Genomic DNA, 15,860 nt, shown 5'->3' on the forward strand with positions numbered 1-15,860 from the left:
CATCAAAATATATGGCATCAGTATATAGCTAGTAGTATACTAGCGTCAAAAGTTCTTTTTACTTGCCATTTGGGCCCTTCCATTGCCAAATTCTTCCTGAGCACAATCAGAATCTCATTTTGCTTAACAAATAAAATACAAATTTTGCAGCATGAAGTAAACCAAAGATAAGCTTAATTTTCTCAGCCTTCAATAAGAAGGTTCTTACCTTATTGTTCTCATGGGTTTCCCATTCCTAAAATTAAAGTAAGTGTTCCCATGGCAAAAAATCTATGTATTACAGTATCTAAAGCAGTTCCTGAACTCAGTTAAGAATAACCGAATAAAGAATGGCTGAGTCAATAAGGAAACTATGCTCAATTCATTATAGTGAAACCATAAAGATTTACAAAGAGTTCTGGAATAGGAGTGGAGTCCCACCTCTCTGTGGTTCTGTTGATAACTCTCAATCCATGCAGCTAAGGAAATACATTTAAACACCACCTGTCAGAAACCTGGCACTTGTAGAAACCATTCACAGGTCCCTTTTGTGTGCCCCGGCTTATCCACCAGACTATGCTGTGATGCTTATATCTCATTTTAGACTTCCTGTTACTTAAATGAGTCAATATCAATAAACTTTTAAAATGACTATTTGGCACATTCTATGCATTTTACAAACATAGTCAAAAACAAACAAAGATTACTTATTTAAAGGTTAGTATTAAGGGCTGGATCTCCAGCACTTGATTACTATGGGAGGTCTTGATTTTCCCCCATATGCACTGCAGGATTCTGTCTGCCAGGTTTGTTGTTGTTGTTGTTGTTGCTGTTGTTAATTTGAGGAATGAGCATGGGGTGAACATATTTCTGCTCACATTGGCAGCCTAAATTCTCTGTCTATATGAGTTTTCATTCCCTGTTATAATTTCTCTGTGGAATGCAAGATATTTTCAGTCCCACAGTCAGGATAAGTCATTTTAGCTTAAAGAGATGCCTTCTACATAGCACTCAGATCCTATTAACCAGTCAGTCCATGTCCCATAGCCTATGAGCCACATGTGGAGTCAGACTTTTTAAGAGTACATTAACTGCAAGTTAGTTATACCATTAGTGTCACTTAGTTCACTGAATAGGAAAGGTTGTGCTAATATTGATTGAAGAAATTTTTATGCCCATATTTTGTACTTGAGTGACTAAAGATAATGATGTGTAATTTATCAACAATTGTTGCTTTTTTATTATTTTGTTGTGAAAATTTGTTTTACCTTTTCTCCTTAATATTAACAAATAAAGTAAAAAAAAAATTTAACATCCATTTATTCTCCTGCTATTGTTCTAATATCTTCCCCCAAATTTCATAAGCTGGAAATTTAAGCAACTCCTGAATAAAGAGCTAAGTAATTTCTTCTTTATAAATTATGCAGCCTGTGGCATTCATTTATAGTAATATAAAACGGACTGAGATACCTTCCCTAAATATTATTATCTGAAGGGAAAAGACAGAGAAAAATCTGAAATAAAAAATTTTAAAAAGTCAGTTTTCTATCCCCTGCCCTTTTTCTACTGCCGTGTATCTAAAAATAGAGAGTTTCAGACAATTACAGTCTGAAAGTATGTTGATGTCAGCTTCGGGTTGGTACATTTGTTGTAAATCCTAAAGTACTTGGGATGAACAACAGGTGAGGCTAAATTTAGAATGATCAAATCACATATTTTCTCTTTTTTTAAAAACAAAAACAGTGAAAGCACTAAATTTGATGTGGCTTTATAAACATCAAAAAATTGCACAAAACTAATGTAAGGAAGAATCTAAAGCACAATTTGACATCTCACTAACATTCAGTTGATGTCAATCACACTTTACTGCAATCTTTGTCTTATCAGTAGCTTCCACGGAACACCCTTCCCTAGCTCAGCCCTTATCTCTCAGTCGCTTTTGCTGGGACTGGTATCCTCTACCACGTTAGCTGCAGATATTCAGGCCAACCTGGTGGCTCACGTTGCCTCTCGGCTGCTCATCTCAGATTCCATTACTTTTCTCTATTCCAATTTAAAAGAGCAGAAACAATTTTATCATTGTCATTTCTTTATCACCTAGAAACATTCTGCAACTTTTCCAACAATTAGACTTAAAACTGCTTGCAAAAAAAAAATGATTCAGATTTATTACTTCTGTCTACACTCATGAAATGGAAAAGATGCACTTAAAAAATGCAATTTTATACAGCTGAGTTAAAACTCCTACAGAGCTGTGCCCTCTGTCTACCCAGGAATGCGTGGACATGCCCACTGTCCCTGAGGGCTTTTGCCTTAGACATGAAATGTGGGAAACTGTTACGCTTTCTAGCTATGTTTGCATCTCATCAATGTGGTGATAAATCTGAGTCTCGGGTGGAAAGAAACATGCTAAAGGGAAACAGGAAAACTGGGCTAAGCACTACGCAGTTGTGGGCTCACAGTTTTCACTTTTCTGGTTTCCCTTCGTTGAAGTGGACAAAGGAGCGCGCCATGATAAGGAAACTTAGTCCAGGGGCAATGAGCTTAAACCTTCCACAACTTTCTCTGCTTTGCTGCAAAAGACAAAAGCTGCTGGGAGTAGGGTAGAGAGAAGAGGAAGTTAGAGACCCAGGGCTTTGAGAGGAAGAAAGGAGAAGAAAAGAGGGCAGAAGCCCAGGGAGGAGCGCGGTCTCCCTAAAACACACCAAGTGCCTGCAGTTTAAGCTTTGAAACTAAGACCAGGCAGGAAGTACTTTAACAGCACAGCGTTTTCTTCAATATGGAGCAATAAGGGGAAGAAAGAGAGCGAACAAGATGTTTAGAAGACAGAGTGGAGGTAAAAGGCCAAACCTCTCCTAATTATTCTGCCCAGGGTGCAGAACTGTTTCTTAGTAAAACGTGAAGCTTTGGCTGAATCCAGATTCCTCACAAAGGAAACAATGCCAGGAGCCACTTACAAGAAACAAAATCTTTTCTTTTTCTTAATGTGAAGAAAATCTTATGTTATTCTGTAAGGGTTTTTTCATTTTGAATAAGCTAGACTCCTCTTCCACTCATTTTACTGGAAAAGGCCGAAACAGGAACAACTAAGGAATGTTCTTCAGAGACAACCTAACACCTATTTTAGTGAAGTCTGGCAGGAGACACTAATCCACTAATCCCAGGCACTGGCCCATTCTGTTGAATGCTGTGCTCAGGAACCACACACAGATGCACAGGCATTTTATTCTGATCAAGTTGTGTAAAATGCCTCTTGTGAAATGATAAAGATTGAAAAACAATAGAAAATAAAGATCTCTCTAAACACAGGGGAAAGAGGTGTATTTCATAAATGGTGCTGCCATGATTGATGGGCTGCTTGGGGAAAAAAATCGAGACTCCTATCTGTGAAAATAAATCCCAAATGGGTTTAAAAGCAATAAAAAAGCAAACGTGGGAGTGATTTTAGAAGAGGGGAAAACTTCCTTGTGATAAGAAGCCTAGAAATCATTTTGAAAAATAAGACAGGTATGTTTGGTGAGAAAAACATTTCGAATCTTGGGTTTTAAAAAATTCAAAGAGGGTAGGGTCACTCATTGGTACCAATGACTCATTATATAATTGTGTTTACTGAATTCAGACAAAAACAGTCATTCAAAATGGCAATGATGGATCTGATATTCTGACTCGGTAAGTACGCAGTGCATTATTGTTGAAATATTGTTGTAGACCATACACCTGCCCCTGCTCCCCTGGGCTGTCAGAGACCCTCCAACCTGTCAGTTCTGTGGGGGGCTGTTCTAACAGGCAAGAGGATCCCTGGAGGGCCACAGGGTCACGTATCTCTCAGTCCATGTGTTAACTATCTCAAAAGAGCTCAGAATATGACAAGAATGTGTTTCTGTGTGAATTATGTGTATAATAAAAGAGAGGAAGAAGTAATTACATAGTTGTAGTAAAAAGTTGTGATAATATTATACCATTATATTTTTTACTCTGAGTACATTTATTGGTTTATAAGGTATATAAGCATTTTGTGAAAACATTCTTTATAAGAAGAAATAAGGGAACAAGTAAAAAGAAGATCAACCATAATTTGTGATCAACCACAATTTGTCTGATTTCTCATCCTCTGTTTTAGTAATGAGAATTGATATAGTAATGTAACCTTGTACAAAGATTCCTTCAAGTTTTGCAATTTTTTAATAAAATGACAGAAAGCATTACAACCTTTGTTATGCTACATAATACTGATAGAAAATGTGAATAGTACAAAGTTCATTATATATAATATAAGGTTTTAATATATTACATTTGTTCTAACAGACTATAAATATATGTGCCATAGCATGTTTTGTAGTCATTGTTCCCAGCATTTCACACTATGGTACCAATTGAAAAATACATTTTCTTCTTTGAAAAAAGAAAAGAACCAGGCAAAAACCAGTAGAAATAGCTTTATATGTTAAAAATCTAAATAGTAAATAGACATTGTTATTACTTTGGCTATAAGTTAACTCTGAAACCTGGTTAATACTCACAGAGTGGACAGACCAAATCATATTTTCGGGAGTGTAGAGGTCAAGTGACTGCAACACTGACCAAGGTTTGGGGTGAGAGTGGGCTGGCAGTGAGGGGACGAGCAAAAGTACAATCCTTTCTGAGCCTATGTCACCACAGCACGACACTGCCCTCCTGCCTACAGTCTCGGGCACATTCCACCAGCACAGGTACGCAGGTCTTCATCCAGAGAACCAGGTGCTCATGTGGACAGTCACAACTCTGCAGCATGACAGGTAGCCTCAGGCTGACTGTCCTTTCTTTGTGGCGTTCTGAATAAAGGGTCAGTCTGGGAGTCGAGGAGCCAGAGCTGCATCATTTCCTTCCTGGGGCTCAGCCAAGAGACACGTAAGGGTCCGGAAGGAACTCTCATTAGGAATCGGAAACAGTCCTAGGAACTCGATTTAAGCCCAAAGCAAAGAGCACGCAACCTTCTAAAACCAGAAACGGAGCTTACAGCCTTTACATTTCCTAACCGGCCACATGCCCATCTCCTCGGAGCCAGAAGCACAATGCATCTGCAGGCTCCACTGCCCTCTCCAAGCAGGCTTGCGCCTTCTTTTCTGACAGTCCAGATCCACACTTAAGACTTGGCTGGCGGCCCAGATGCTCACCAGAGCCTCTTAGGGGGACTCAGCCCTTTAATCTTGCCAGTCTGCAACACCTCAAGCACTTACATTGCCTGGTTCACCTTCATGTCTTACAGAGGTGTCCACTCCCCAGGTATGGCTATTTCTTTGGGAAAGGAGCCATTCTTGAACATCTTTTGTTCTAACCCCTGGTGGGACCCACAGGAGGGCATATTATACAGGCTTTCTGAATGAATGAGAAAAGAATAAGATCAACAGTAGGAGAAGACACAAACACATTCTTGGGTCACAAGCATCTTCTCAGGAAATGCCTGGAGGACTGGCTCCTTGCAGTCTGAGGTCCTTTCTCTGAAATGAAAATCAAATGTGGCTACTTCCTGGTGGTAGAAAGAACAACACTTGAAAATCGGAGCAGCACCTCTCATGTGATTTCCAGCAGTGGGGTACGTGAGTGCCTCCTTCTAAACAGGAGGAGAGCTCAACGCAGTCCCTGAGTCAGGCTGCTGCGCAGCCTGCACCAGCTTTAAAAGTTCGGCCTCCTCGCTGGAGTACACAGTGGTGTCTGTGTCGTCCGAGTGGTACCCAGACTGGTAGCCACTGGTCTGGTTGGAGCCCTCCGATGCCACAGATTCCCTGCTTTTGCTGGGCATCATTCCGCTGTGAAAGAAACAGCACCCGGATGAGTTGGAAGAGAAAGACAGTTTGGCTTTTTACCCCAACCCCACTCCCAGCCCCAAGCAAATTGAAATCTCCCTGGAGACATGGCCCCCTTTCTCTCCCAGTTGCTAACCAGCATATGAGGTTTACATAGACAATGTCTATTTTCAGGTACCAGCACAAATTAGTGGTTGCAGATAAATCCCCTTATTCAGGTCCAAGTCTTTCAAGCCCGGATGAGATGAAAGGCCGCTCTGCTGAGTGATACAAGGCTCAACCCATGGAACATTTTTATGGCCTTGTAGATTGACAAGCTTGTATACTGTGATAGGAGCCAACAGGCCCCTTCCAGGATATTCAAGGAAACTGAAATGGTCTGAGAACTCACCATGCTTGCCCCATTGTGTCAGTTAGGGGGCTATCATCAGTGCGGGGTGTTAATAAAGTTCTTAGGCAACTTTAAACTTGAGTAACTTTAAGCGTGTGTGCAATCAAGCCAGATATGTCAAAAACTGCTTTTTATTCATCAAAACCACATTCCTTAGATGGACCAAGGACCCAGTCACTCAGCACCAACAGGAGTCTGTTTTCAATGGCATAGTAATCACATCGAAATAAGAAATGCAAGGACGATTGGTCTAAAACTTAAGGATTTATGTTTTCTTAGGTCATTCTAAGGTTCCTTTTCTCTTTTATAGATATTTTGCTAAATTATTCATGTTAAAAAACTACAAAAAAGGGATTTTATTAAATCTGTGTTCACATATGGTTTAAAATTTTTTTCAGACAACTAGAAATACAGTTTTTCTTTCAATCTAATCCCTGTAAAATTAGTTTGTGTCTTAAGCAATGGCATGGTGCCTGGCATACAGCAATTTCTGAATAAATGTTTTAAATCAATGGATAAAATGTGATTAACTCTCCCATTGGGCCTTAAAGCAAAAAAATAATATAATGGTACTATTACTGTTTTTATTACTGCACAAGCATCACCCCAAAGCCCGTAGGTATTCTCCCTTTATATAAGTTACATGAAGATCAAAATTTTTTCTATCCTTATCTAGAATGAATCCCACAGCCAATAAATAGCTACTTTGTTCCTATTATTTTTATAAAGATAGATTTCTATGAAAAATATTTTATGTTGAAAATGGGTATACTTATTGAAAACTACAACAAATTCCTATTAAGCCATATGAGGGAAAGTATCCTCAAAAACAAATTTAATACTTTTCCTACCTTTCAGAACTTAATAATTCAGACATTTCAGTATTTTCACTAAGTAGATAATTGTCTATTTACATACCACACTTTTTCAGCACGGATAGACCAGTTTAATTACCAATTTGAGAATTCTTCAGAGTCCACAAGGATTTTAATCTTATCAACAGTCTTAGGCATCACATCTATTGACCTCTTTGTCATTTAGTCTGTACCAGATAAACTACTCACCTAGTAAATATGCTCAGCAACCCTGGTAATCATACATTTGGTCATCAAAATTAACCAAATCTTCTAATTTATTTCAGAACTTTTTTAGACTTGTCACTTAATGCCATTGTTTGATTTGTTTTAGTTCTTTGTTAGACTGCTAATTTAGGATGTTAGTTTCACCAACTATCACAGATCCCAAAAGGGAAAATTGCACCTACAATAGAAGTCCCAAGTGGCTTCTAAAAATTCCTATTGAAAATTGTTTTCATAATTTATCTAGGTCTTACCTAAAAGATGCCGCTAACTTGCTTCTGTCTTCCAAAGTTTTCAGCTCCTCTGATGCAAGAACCATACCACTGTCCGTCTGATTGTCCTTTTTAAGACACAAGGGGATGGCACAGTTGACTGAGTATTATACGGCAAGCAGCTGTTTAGTTAAACTGATTTCCTAACTTATCTATAAAATAATACACTCCAATGTCCTGCTGAGGAAAGTGAAGAGACCATAGCTGGAACCGTGCAAGCTCCCAAAGGAAGTGACTACTTCCCAGGTGTAAACCTGGGCCAAGGAGGAAAGGAATGTGCCAACACACCGAGGATCCTTCTCTCCGTCCCTCTGTATAATGAGACCATTTGCCTAATAGTAGTGAAATATGGAGCCAAGCTAGACTATCCTGAGCCTTGGACAAGGGCTTCTTTCTTATGGAAAAACCAAAGCTCCAGTTCCATAATGACCCCATCGTACATACCCTCAAGGACAGCCTTATAATGAGGCCCCAAGACTCTAATGCTTAGGCTAATATTTATCTAGCTAGTATTTCATCCTTGGTATTATTTCTAAGACTATTTTTAAAAGATGTACTTACATCTAGGATTACTTTTACTTCTGGTTCTTCCAATGGGATATCTTCAAATGTTTTTACACTCACTGGCCGGCTCTTTCGCTTACTGTTCTGCAGATACTGACTGCAAAAGAACAAATATTTATATTTGAGTGGTGGTATATTTGGCTGCAGATACCACAAGTGATACCTATGCTCATTATCTTTCAACCACAAGTTTAATAGCAACCTTCAAAACATCCTCTGGAAAAAGAAAAACAAAATAAAAAAGCTTCTCTTTGCTAGCACACAGTGAAGGCTTAATTTCCTGTAAAAGTCCATTTAAAAGTATAATAGAACTGCAGAGTGTGGAGGAGGCCTGTCCCTTGGATCAGGCTTCTGAGGTCCGGGGCTGGACTGAAGACGACAGCAGCAGACTGGGTGATCAGCTGCCATCTCCTTGGCCTCTTGACTGTATGCAAGTTTTCCACTGAGCTCGGGGTCTATCACCAGGTGTCTCCAATCTTTCTGGCCATCTCCTAGAAAGCTATTCTGGATAATGCTCACAGATCAACCTGAGAAGAGGAAACACCTGTAGGTCTCCCTAAAGAAAACCAACCCAGCAGTGATCTGAAGACAGCTTCCTCCTCCTACACAGGTCTACTGTGCAGAAGAGAAAGTAGGCTGTCTTGTAGTTCCCTCCTTTTAGCCCCCAGAGATGCCTGTCTCAGGAAAAGGCAGTAACTTGAGAATCTAAGATATTTTGTACATTTTGCAGTCTACTGCTGACTGTATGTGAGGAAACCATGAATAGTTCTGTACCTCTGCTATCCCATTAAAAAAATGTATCAGCAACAGATATTTTTCTCTATCCCACAGGAGCACACATGGCAAAGTGGGGCTTAGTGTTCCTAGGAAGAGTGACACTCTACCAACCAAAGCTTGTTTTCTCCTTTCAAAGTCCAGAATGTACGTTTATTGTGGGGTCTAAACAATGAAACTTGTCAAACATCAGATCAACTCTTTTCTGGAGGATGCTCATTCCTGAGACATGGCTTTGGGTAAGCCTGGGCCATCATAGCAAAACCACTAACAGCCCAAATAGAGAAGGGGGAGTCCTTTCTACAAGAAGGACCCACAGAGATTGCAACACACTCTTCACTCTGATCCCAGCCTACTCACTATCACGAGAAGCCTTCTGGAACATTCCACATAGACTTAGGACCAAAGGAGAAGGAAAACAAAGGTGTCTTCCCTTTTCCTGGAGACCCATTCTTTACCCCATGGAGAAGAAAATGAATCTTACCAGTAACATCCTCACTGAGCAAACTTCATAAGAAATAGAACATGATGTACAGGGATAAACCAAAGCCCATTCTTTCCTAATACCAACCCCCATAAGTAGTAGTTGTCAAAAACAGTCTTATTATATATAGTCAATTATTCACCCTTTCACCTATTCTGAAACCCTTATTGAGATTCCATCATGTGTCAGACACTGTGCTGAATGCTCTTAAAGATTGCAAGGCACCTTCAAAAGGTTTGTCCTTTTCAGTAGTGAGCTTATCATGCCAACTTTACAAATAAAGACACTGAGGCATAGAAGCTTGTCCAAAGTCACCCAACTAGAATGCTTGGATCATTATTTTAAGGGTGAGGAAGAGCCGCTGAAGGATATTAGCATGGAACTGATGAGGGCAGGGAGGCTCTTTAGAAAGCTGACTCTGGCTTGAGACCTATGAGACCAAGGTCAGCGAAACCCGTGAGGAGGTATTCCTCTTATCTAGAAGAAAGAAGGGCAATGCAATTGGAAAGGGAATGTCCATGGGCTTTCCAGATAGCTGGGCAGAGAACCACCAGTGGCTTGGGCACTAATGTAGCTGCCTTAGGACAGCTCCTTGAATTCTGCACCCAACAATTTAAAAAGTGGCATGGTCCTTCACAGTTAAAGAAGCATCTTCACAGCTACTGATGCATCTGCTCCTCACCATACTATGAAACAAGATTTCTTACTATATTCCACATGGAGATGAGAAAGCCAAAACTCAAGGAGAAAATGGTTAATGTATTATAGAACTGAAACTCAAATTGGCTTTGCAAATCCCAAAAGCACAAGCAGGGTTCCTTTCTCTTTTACCCAAATGGATTCCCTTACAAGAATATAAAGAAGAAAAAAGAGCAGCTTCCATGACCGTTCAAGTCCGTAGTAAGCACTTAATATGTGCACAGCGCTGTTCTTGTTCAGTGTGCACTACCTTTGTGGGTATGAGAGACGGAAGAGACCCAAGGTGGGGAAAAGATAGTCCCGCTCAAGAAGTCTAATGTCATAGCGAAATCCAGGAACACATAGCCAGCACTGTCCCTGGTATCAGTCTAAGAGGGGCATTCAATGACCACTAGCACGAACCAAAATGAAGAAAGTGCTGTGTGCCAAAGTCTTTCTCAGTGTGAGAACTGCAAAAATATCTTTGATGAGTTGTTTGCAGTAGAGATGAAACACCCAGGGGACATAATAAAGCAATCACAGTTGGTCCCCAAACTGCCTTCAAAGAGAGATGAGTCCAGTGAATGTGTTTTCTTGAAGAAAGCACAAAAACCTAGGACCAGAGTTGATCCACAGGGAAAATCAGAGAAAAGCCTTAGTCTAGACCCAAGTGGTTCTTCCCCCACATATTTTGCAGCTTCTTCTTTAAATAAATGCAAAACAAATACTTGTAGAATAATTCAAAGGGACAATAAATCAGAAGGTTGGCTCCCACAGTGATGTCTCTGTCCAGCTTTATTTACAATGCAATGGAGTGAAAATTGTAAGGCTGAACCAAGAGAGAAAACTTGGCTTTTCTACTTGGCTGGGGACCTGACGGAGAATAGAGCACACCCCTGAAAGGCACCCAGGCACGCTGCATTCTCCCCTGAGGTGCAGAACCACGAAGAGCCCCACAAGGAAGCGTGCAGAGTGTAGATGCCTCTTCTGCCTCTCTTTTAACCCAGATGATAACAAGGTGTTCATGAATTTTATTTTTATGAAAAGAAACGTAGGAGCAGTTAGGAAGGGCTGCAGACAGAAGATTCCAATTCCTACTTTAGTTTTCAATTTATGGCTGGCAAAAAGATAAACGGGACTGGAAAAACCAATTCAAAACTCACAGACACAAAATAGGAGCCAGGCCTACACTGAGAGCACGGTGTCAGGTTTGTCCATGCTTCTGGGGATAAATGTTAGCAGTCTCTTTTTAGAACCAGCATCACATTTGACACTTTCATTACACAAATACAACTTCATCGCCTGCTCAGCAGCATATGCAAAGCTCCCAGCAAGCCAAGAGGCTGCCAGCTTAGATCACCACTCTACTTGGTCACAGAAATATGAGGAGCCCAGCTCATGATCAAACGGTTCTCCGATTAGGGACGCAGACATGACAATGCTGCAGGAATGATGATCAGGCCAGGTGAATCTGAAGCAGGAATTTACAAATATGAGAGTGGAACTGTGGCCTTATTTTAGGATTCCCTTTGCCTCTGAGGCCGTAGAAAAAAGAACCTGGAGTTAAGCATCAGAGTAATGGGTTTCATGTCAGGAAAGTAACTGAGCATCTCTTCCAGTGACTTTCAACTATCAGGCATGAGACTTACACTGTGTTATGCAATTCTTTAAACAAGCATTTTCAGACAGCACCAGGCGCTTTACCTCAGTTCACAGATAAAGACAGTGAGTCAGAAGTCAGATGATTTGTAACCTGTCACTTGGGTGCTAAACAACAGACTAGAAAGCCCCCACCCAGTTCTACTTAACTGTAAGGCCTGGTTCTTACAGTTAAATACTGCCCTGCCCTCGGGCAGTCCTGCAAAGTCTTATACTCAACATCTTTACCCAAAATAGATCACACGTTTTCTACCCCACACTGAACTAGATTCTCACAGGGGCAAAATCTGGTAAAATATAGAAAAATTCTTTAATATTCTTGACATAAATGGAATGGGAAGCTCACTTGTAGCTTTCTCCTTTCCTCCTGCAGTGTTCCATGGGAAAACTGCCCCCGTCGCTTCAGCCTGCATGGTTTTGTGGCACCCTGGCCAAGGGCCAAGACACATGTAAGAACACGTCACCCTTTCTAGGAGCCTCAGCACTAGGAAACTGGGCCAGACCTGGGGTCCCCGGGGGGCTCAGTAAGAGGAGAAGACCCCAGCACAGCAAAGAAGCACCAGGCATAGGAAAGCCATCTTTATATCATATTGTAGAAAATCAGATCAGATCACTCTTTCCTTAGGCACAGGTGCTGAGAGAGGAAAAAAAGGCAAGATGCCTTCAGAATCCCTTTACAGACCAGCACAGCACTGCAGGGCATGAGTTTCAAACAAGCCCAGATGTCCCATTATATAAATAAAATGCAGAGGATCCGACTTGGGAGGAATTTTTGAGATTTGGGGTCCAGTCTCTTAATTCAAGACACAGCTCTGTGGCACGCTGTGTCCTCACCAGAGAACCGAAAGTGTGTTTTCACATGTGCACAGAAGTCTTCATGCCTGAATCTCTCCAAAGCTATTTAATTCCCATTAATAAAAGTGTACAGGAGCATAATTTAAATACAGATGTCCTGGTAGAAACTGGCCTGTTTTTCTGGAGATTAACTAACTGGCATTCCAGCTATTTGCAGCTGCAGGGCTGAGAATGCTCAGAGGAAGAGCTGTGGCAGCAGCGTGAGCTACAGATGGGAGGTAGCTCACCTCCCCAGACCTCTCCAGGAGCATCTCCCTTCATATGTGTGTCAGGGCTCACGTTAGGTGGAAGTGGACGTGGCAGCTTTACACAATGTCTTCCCTGCCCCCTCCCTAGACGGCCTTGAAGCCCCCTGAGGGGATGTTGGCCCTGTGCAGTACCTGATTCCTGCTGTGTTGTCATAATGGAATTTGGGGTCACACACTTCCTCTTCCTCCGTACAGGAAACAGGTGAGGTAGGCAGAGAGAGTCCTGAATCCTCTTCCATGCTCAAAGTCTCTGATATTGGAAGAACAATGTAGTCTTTGCCATCCTGAAACAATAAACACAGACTGCTATTGTTACGGCTTCTGTCCTTCAAGGGTCTTTTGGTGAAAACAAAGACCACAGGGGCTTCTGGGCTATGGGGCACTGCCTGCGAACCTGAACATAGGTCTTCAAGACAATGGTAAAAGTGGCTTGTCAAAATCAAAAGGACACTTGAAAGGGACATGTGTGTGGAGGTAAATTAGAGAAACTAAGATAAAACAAGGTAGGAATCGAGACCACAGGAAGTACACTTCTTATGAAGACCAGAGAGGTGGTGGTCTCAGGAGAAACAATTGAATGCACAGAGCTACTCAGAGCCAAGACACCATCTCTCCCAAAGACCCTTCCACAGGAGCCAGGCCCTAGAGGACTACACATCATCAGACATGAGCCTCTGCATTTCAAGGCAATGGAAGAAATGGATAATAGTTTGAAGAAAAGCAATACATAATTTTTTTTTTAAAAAAAGGATTAGCCTTTTGAGAAAAGGTGCACAATGTAAAATTATTTTTCAAGAAAAAAAATTTGATACAGTTAAATGTTTGGGTTTTGTATTATTTAACTGCAATATGTGTGAAGGCATAGACAGCTATTTTGAGGAGAACAAGAGACATTTTGGTAGCCATTGTTGATTTCCTATTATTGGTTTTGAAGGCCTGTAATGCTTTCATTCTTTTGTTTTTAACAATTTTATACTACCTTGTTTTGTTTGAATTCATTATGTGTGAAGATATGGACAACTGTTTCGAGACATTAATAAAACAAGAGACATTATGATAACCATTGTTGATTTCCTGTTGTCTTGTTTTGAAATCCTGTGTTGATTACATTGTTTTGTTCTGATCTGCTTTGTTTTGTTTTGTTCTTTTTAAAATAAAAATTTTTAAAAATAAATGTTTGGAAGATTTGTTGATAAAAAAAAAACCACATTTGACCTATTGTCCCCTAGCTATTGAGAAGAAAAAAAAAAGAAGAAGAATTGGCCTCCAGAATAGTAAGAGATGCTGATGAGATTAACTTGCTAATGGTCTAAGAAGTACAACTTCATGGGATGGGAAAATTATAGAGGTCCAAGATTTTACCAAGGAGAGGAAAAACATTTATTTTGCACAGTTCATATATATTTGTACCTGTAGAATTTATTTAATAATTCCTAAAAATTTCTTCCATTGTTGATATTCTGATATGCAGTGAGGTTTTGTTTTGTTTTGTGTTTAACTTTAGAAGAGTATTTGACCAAAACGATAACTAGACACAAGTAAGAGTGATCTACTCCCAGGTGATGAACTAAGATCTCATCTTTAGTAAAGCATTGCTTTCTTGGATCCAGAAGATTCGGGCTCCTCATTCAGTGTCCAAAAGTGTTCAGGCGAGGATTCAAGCAATAAGAGTTCTTATGCCAGGATGTGTTTTGTAGAATGTTCTCAGATAGAGGTTTACAAACCTGCTGTGCATTAGCCTGTAGAAGATTTCCCAAGTGTTCCACCAGCTCTGAAAACGTGGGTCTCTGATTGGGCTCCTCATGCCAGCAGTCAAGCATGGTCTGGTACCTAGAGAAGCAAAACACTGATTTCATTAACTGCTTCTATCCCTTTGGATCTGATGCTCACAATAAGAACTTGGGTGGTAAACATTTATAAAGAGGAACATAGGTCCTAAAGCTAAATAGATGTACATACAGCTCTACACTGGGAAGTTCAAGTATATGGGCATTAACATCTAATAAAAATGAGGTACATTAACACATTAATGACTCATTAACATCTAATAAAAACAAGACACTTGAGAGTGATAATCACTCACTCTTGCTTCAAAAAACAATGATTCTGTGCTTGAAATTACCAAGGAAGACTTCAAGGGAAAAGGAGGACAAAACCAGACCATAAAGGAAGTATAAGTAACAGAAAGCTCTCAAGGAAGGAGGAATTTGTAAACAAAGACAGAAGGGTGTTTTTTAGAAGTCTTACATTTCTGGTGTGGTATAATCAGGGGACCTCATTCTAGTTCCTTCTTTTAATCGCCTACAAAATTCTTCATCAATCTTTACCCCAGGATATGGAGACGCACCTAGAATAAAACAAGAAAGGGACATTGTGTGATGTGACCTTATCCTATAGCAAGCTCTGAGACTGATTCTGCACACCCTTTTTATCTATGTATCCATTTTTTTCCCTTCTAGATTTTGCAACCCAAAGTTCCTAAGAAATACTGCTTTCTGAGGTGAAATACAGGATAGGAAAAGACATACTGCAGGTTATGAACCTTTACCATCCTATGTGGAGTCTGAACAAAGGAACAGAGAGAAGCAACTTACCCAAGGAAAATATTTCCCACAGCAAAACACCGAAAGACCACACATCACTCTGAATCGTGTACACTCTGTCAAAAATTGTTTCTGGGGCCATCCATTTCAAAGGGAGGCGGGCCTAAAGGAGTGGAAGACAAGGAAAAAGAACCCAAATTAGCAAATATCTATTGGGGAAAAAATTCTTTATTCTCAAACACGTGTCTTGAAGCTTGCTAGGAGGAGTTTTAATTCTGCAACATAACAGATCATCTTTGAAACTTACATCTCCTTTTCTAACATAATCTGGATCTTTGTAAATGTCCCGGGCCAAGCCAAAGTCACAGATTTTGACCACGTTCTTCTCTGACAAGAGGATATTCCGCGCCGCCAGGTCCCTGTGGATACACTGCGAACAACAGTGTGTGTATTAGATTTCAGCACAGATGATCTCTTCTACATCTGTTGTGACCTCATGCTTCTAAAAAAATTCCACATCAGAAAACCAACTGATTAACAAGGACTAGGTT

The 15,860-nt window shown here is 40.4% G+C and overlaps 1 protein-coding gene across 1 annotated transcript in view; it reads right to left on the minus strand.

The window, feature by feature from the left end:
• Positions 1 to 4,142: 4,142 nt before the first annotated feature.
• The window catches only part of Kdr (kinase insert domain receptor), a 45,309-nt gene continuing 33,591 nt past the window's right edge, over positions 4,143 to 15,860 (minus strand). Inside the window, exons 23-30 of the mRNA XM_003471664.5 lie at positions 15,617 to 15,739; positions 15,361 to 15,472; positions 15,014 to 15,113; positions 14,491 to 14,596; positions 12,899 to 13,050; positions 8,066 to 8,165; positions 7,487 to 7,572; positions 4,143 to 5,765 (exon numbers count right to left, since the gene is read on the minus strand). Coding sequence (XP_003471712.1) covers positions 5,570 to 5,765; positions 7,487 to 7,572; positions 8,066 to 8,165; positions 12,899 to 13,050; positions 14,491 to 14,596; positions 15,014 to 15,113; positions 15,361 to 15,472; positions 15,617 to 15,739 — 975 coding nt within the window. The 3' untranslated portion in view covers positions 4,143 to 5,569. The remainder of the gene's footprint in view (positions 5,766 to 7,486; positions 7,573 to 8,065; positions 8,166 to 12,898; positions 13,051 to 14,490; positions 14,597 to 15,013; positions 15,114 to 15,360; positions 15,473 to 15,616; positions 15,740 to 15,860) is intronic.

This window comes from Cavia porcellus, unplaced genomic scaffold (assembly GCF_034190915.1).
Source record: "Cavia porcellus strain 051 isolate PalLab524CR breed Dunkin Hartley unplaced genomic scaffold, mCavPor4.1 scaffold_30, whole genome shotgun sequence".
Classification (NCBI taxonomy): Eukaryota; Metazoa; Chordata; class Mammalia; order Rodentia; family Caviidae; genus Cavia; species Cavia porcellus.